Source organism: Otolemur garnettii, unplaced genomic scaffold, assembly GCF_000181295.1.
Source record: "Otolemur garnettii isolate 467f Iridium unplaced genomic scaffold, OtoGar3 scaffold00022, whole genome shotgun sequence".
In the NCBI taxonomy this organism is placed as follows: Eukaryota; Metazoa; Chordata; class Mammalia; order Primates; family Galagidae; genus Otolemur; species Otolemur garnettii.
Genome location: NW_003852417.1, coordinates 15,118,575 through 15,122,784, shown reverse-complemented (window position 1 = coordinate 15,122,784; position 4,210 = coordinate 15,118,575). Strand labels below are relative to the sequence as shown.

At 43.4% G+C, this 4,210-nt stretch overlaps 1 protein-coding gene across 1 annotated transcript in view; it reads left to right on the top strand.

Moving 5' to 3' along the window:
• WDCP (WD repeat and coiled coil containing) overlaps positions 1-3,462 on the top strand; it is an 11,349-nt gene extending 7,887 nt beyond the window's left edge. Inside the window, exons 2-3 of the mRNA XM_003787538.3 lie at positions 836-953; positions 3,332-3,462. Coding sequence (XP_003787586.2) covers positions 836-953; positions 3,332-3,462 — 249 coding nt within the window. The remainder of the gene's footprint in view (positions 1-835; positions 954-3,331) is intronic.
• Positions 3,463-4,210: the final 748 nt, after the last annotated feature.

Sequence of the window (4,210 nt, the reverse complement as noted above, 5' to 3'; positions counted from 1 at the left end):
GGCTGGGGATTTGAACCCACCACCTTAGGTGTATGTGGCTGGCGCCTTAGCCGCTTGAGCCACAGGCGCCGAGCCAAAGCACATTTTTTTTTTATAACCACAAAACCATTATCATATGCAATAACATAAAAAAATAATGACTTAATATCATCTAATACCTTTGTTTTGTTCTGATTCTTTTTTTTTTTTTTTGAGATAGTCTCACCGTGTTGGCCTGGGTAGAGTGCCATGGCACATAGCAACCTCAACTCTTGGCCTCAAGTGATTCTCTTGCCTTAGCCTCCCGAGTAGCTGGGACTATAGGTGCCCACCACAACACCTAGCTAGTCTTAGAGACCAGGTCTCATACTTGCTCAGGCTGGTCTCAAACTCGTGAGCTCAGGTAATCTGCCCATCTCAACCTCCCAGAGTACAAGGATTACAGGCTAGAATCAAATAGATAAGGATTTAAATTAACTATTTTCACATGCTATTCTTTTTTTTTTCTTTTAACATGTTATTCTTAATAAATGTTAACTAGGCTCGATGCCCATAGCACAGTGGTTAAGGTGCCAGCCATATACACCCAGGCTGGTAGAGTCAAACCTGGCCTGGCCAGCTAAACAATGACAACTGCAACAAAAACATAGCTGGGTGTTGTGGTGAGCGCCTATAGTCCCAGCTACTGGGGAGACTGAGGCAAGCAAATCACTTAAGCCCAAGAGCTTGAGGTTGCTGCAAGCTGTGACTCCATGACTCTCTACCAAGGGTGACATAGTGAGACTCTGTCTCAAAAAAAAAAAAAAAATTCATTGTTTCTGCAACCAGTTTAATGACTTTCGTTTTTTATTTGTAGAAACCTCATTATGTAGGTCTTATTACTGAAAAAAGAGCAGTGCTTCTCTGCAATGGCAAACTGAGGCTCAGTACGGTTCAGCAGACTTTTGGCCTGTCTCTCATTGAAATGCTACACGGTAGGTTAAATTCGGGAATTGACCCTGTGCAATATTCCCCAGCCACTTCTATTTTAACTTCCTCTGGTAGTGAAAGTGAGGGATATCAACCATCCAGTGATTCAGTAGATATCTACAAGTATTATTAATTGCCTACTGTATGCCTAAGACTATTAAAACTGTCAAAAAATGAAATATGGATTCTGCCCTTAGGGAACTTGTAGCTTAGCTAGAATAATTCAACATACACATGAAAAATGTAGAAAATAGTTACTAAGCAACATATATAACAATTGAAAGGAAATAACCTAAAAACCTCATTTCACACTGAAAAGTAAAGATTATAGTGACATTGCAAACTCTTTCTTTAATCATTCTGGCTGGACACAGTGGCTCATGCCTCAGCTTCCCAGAGTACTAGGATTACAGGCATAAGCCATTGTGTCTAGCCAACACATGCATTTTTTATATGGCTTTATAATGGTCATTTTTACTTTTTAGAAATTCTTTTTTTTTCAGAGACATGGCCTCACTGTGTTGCCCAGACTTGAACTCCTGGGCTCAAGTAGTCCTCCCTTACAGTCTCCTGAGTAACTGGGATTACAGGGGTGTGCCACCATACCTGGCTCAGTAATTGTCACTTTTAGTGGGTGGGGTTAATATTCCATTCTCAGGTGTACTTTTACTTTACCATATTTTCTTTGATATTTACACTGTTTCTAATTTTTCACCATTATAAATAACACTGAAGAAAGGTCTCTGAGTATTTTGTATGTTATTTTTGGGAGAGTCGATTTTTAGAAGTGAAATCATAGGGTCCAGAGGTGATACATATTAGATTTGAAAGAACCAGAGAAGGTTCAAGCATGTGTTATGGTGGTTGCCCATAGGTTACCATGGAACAAACCATTCAGGATTATCTGGACCACACTAGTAGTCTAGTTCTAGTCACTTCAGTCTCCCTGGTGTCTAGAGGATGGTATACAAAGTTCTCCATAGAGTAGCTATTCCCAACTTCACATAGTTTCTGGGGAAACTGGTGAACAGCATATAGATAAGGCAGGGACCCTCCACACACAAGCCCTAATGTGCACACATGTACTCACAAGCTTGGATGCCTCGCACTAAGTGACAAATGCCTACTTGGCGTTATAGGCCTTAGTGCCTAAGTGACTGACTTTGAGTGGGTATAATCATCAGCATCCCCTTCCTGCCATATGACTTGACCCTAAATAATGCTTAGTCCTTTTATCTACCCATTCTCTATAAAATCTTATGAGGATCAGATTTAATATCAACTATTGTATTCCTCTACTCAAAAAAAAAAAAAAAACAAGGCTCGGCACCTGTGGCTCAAGCAGCTAAGGTGCCAGCCACGTACAACTGAGCTGGCAGGTTCGAATCCAGCCTGGGCCCGCCAAACAACAATGACGGCTGCAACCAAAAAATAGCTAGGCATTGTGGCAGGCGCCTATAGTCCCAGCCACCCACTTGGGAGGCAGAGGCAGGAGAATCACTTGAGCCCAGAAGTTGGAGGTTGCTGTGAGCTGTGATGCCACAGCACTCTACCCAGGGTGACAGCTTAAGGCTCTGTCTCAAAAAAAAAAAAAACAAAAAACATTTTGACCTGGCATAGTGGCCCACACTGGTCATCCCAGCACTTTGGAAGGCTGAGGAGGGAAGATTGCTTGAGGACAGGAGTCTGATACCAGTCTGGACAATATAGATCCCATCTCTACAAAATATTTTAAAAATTAGTTAGGGTGGCACCTGTGGCTCAAAGGAGTAGGGCACCAGCCCCAGACAAAAAAACTGCAAAAACAAAATAAAAATATTAGTTAGCAGCTAGTACAGTGGCTCACGCCTATAATCCTAGCACTCTGAGAGGCCAAGGTTGGTGGATTGCTTGAGCTCAGGAGTTGGAAACAAGCCTGAGCAAGAGTAAGACCCCATCTCTAAAAAATAATAGACAAGCACTGTGGCAGGTGCCTATAGTCTCTGCTACTTGGGAGGCTTAGGCAAGAGGATTGCTTGAGACCAAGAGTTTGAGGTTGTTGTGAGCTGTGATGCCATGGCACCCTACCAGGGGTGACCAAGTAAGACTCTGTTGAAATTAATTAATTAATTACAAAGATCCAAATTAGCTAGGGGTGGTAAAATGTGTCTGTATGCCTAGCTACTCAGGAGGCTGAGGTGGAAGGATCACTGGAACCCAGAAGCTGGAGGTTGAAGTGAGCCCTGATTGCGCCACTCTACTCCAGTCTGGACAATAGAGCGAGACACTGTCTCCAAAAATAAAACCAAATAAACAGAAAACCAAATGTATTTGTAGTCATATTTTTCTTTATAGAATAAGATAAGCTATCCTAAATTGCCTGTGTATTCATTTTACTTTGCAGGCTCCCACTGGATCCTTCTCTGTGCCGACAGTGACGGCTTTATCCCGTTAACTTTCATGGCCACACAGGAAGTAATCATAAGAGATGGCTGCCTGTCTAGGTCAGAGGTCTTCAGAGACTCTTTGTCTTAGCCTGGATTCTGTTCCTTCTTTTAAACTCTTCAGAGACATTATTGCCTAAAATCTAGATATCACTGGCTGTTCTAACCATTTAGCCAGTATCGTCTAGTATCATTTGCTGTGTGGCTCTTCAGTGGAGACCATGACAAACAAAGTCTGCTTTCCACTGTGGACTCTCAGCGGTGGGATTGGCACTGCACTGGGGCGGAGCATTTGCTGTGGTTTGCTCTGCCGCTTCCCGCTTTTCCCCTGGGCTGAGGCATGCTCCTCCGCAGCAGAGCTCATCTGCGTTAGATGGCTCAGAAAGTGTGTTTATGTATTCATGACTGTGTGGTTTGTCTAAGGGCAGAATTCCCAGAACAAAACAATATTACGGTGCCATATGGGTTGTTTTATGGTTTCTCTGAGGCTTTGTGTCCCTTGCCCAAAGCTGTGTTGAAGATGTCTTAGGAGGACTTAAAAGATACCTCAGCATTGTAATAGGCCCTTTTTGGATAAGAAGTGCTGCTGGAAAGTGCATGCTCCGTACGCTGGAGAAGCCTTTTAACCTCAAAACTAGCAGGCTAGGCAGAGCTCAAAGGAAGACAAAACCCACTGGCTTCTACTCCCAGGGCAACCTGCCACAGGAAGCAGCTCAGAAGTATAAATCCTCCCAGGATTTATATTTGACCTTCCAGCCTCCTTAAAAATTCTGACTGAGAGGCTCAGCACCTGTAGCTCAGTGCCTAGGGCGCTGGCCACGTACACCAGGGTGGGCGGG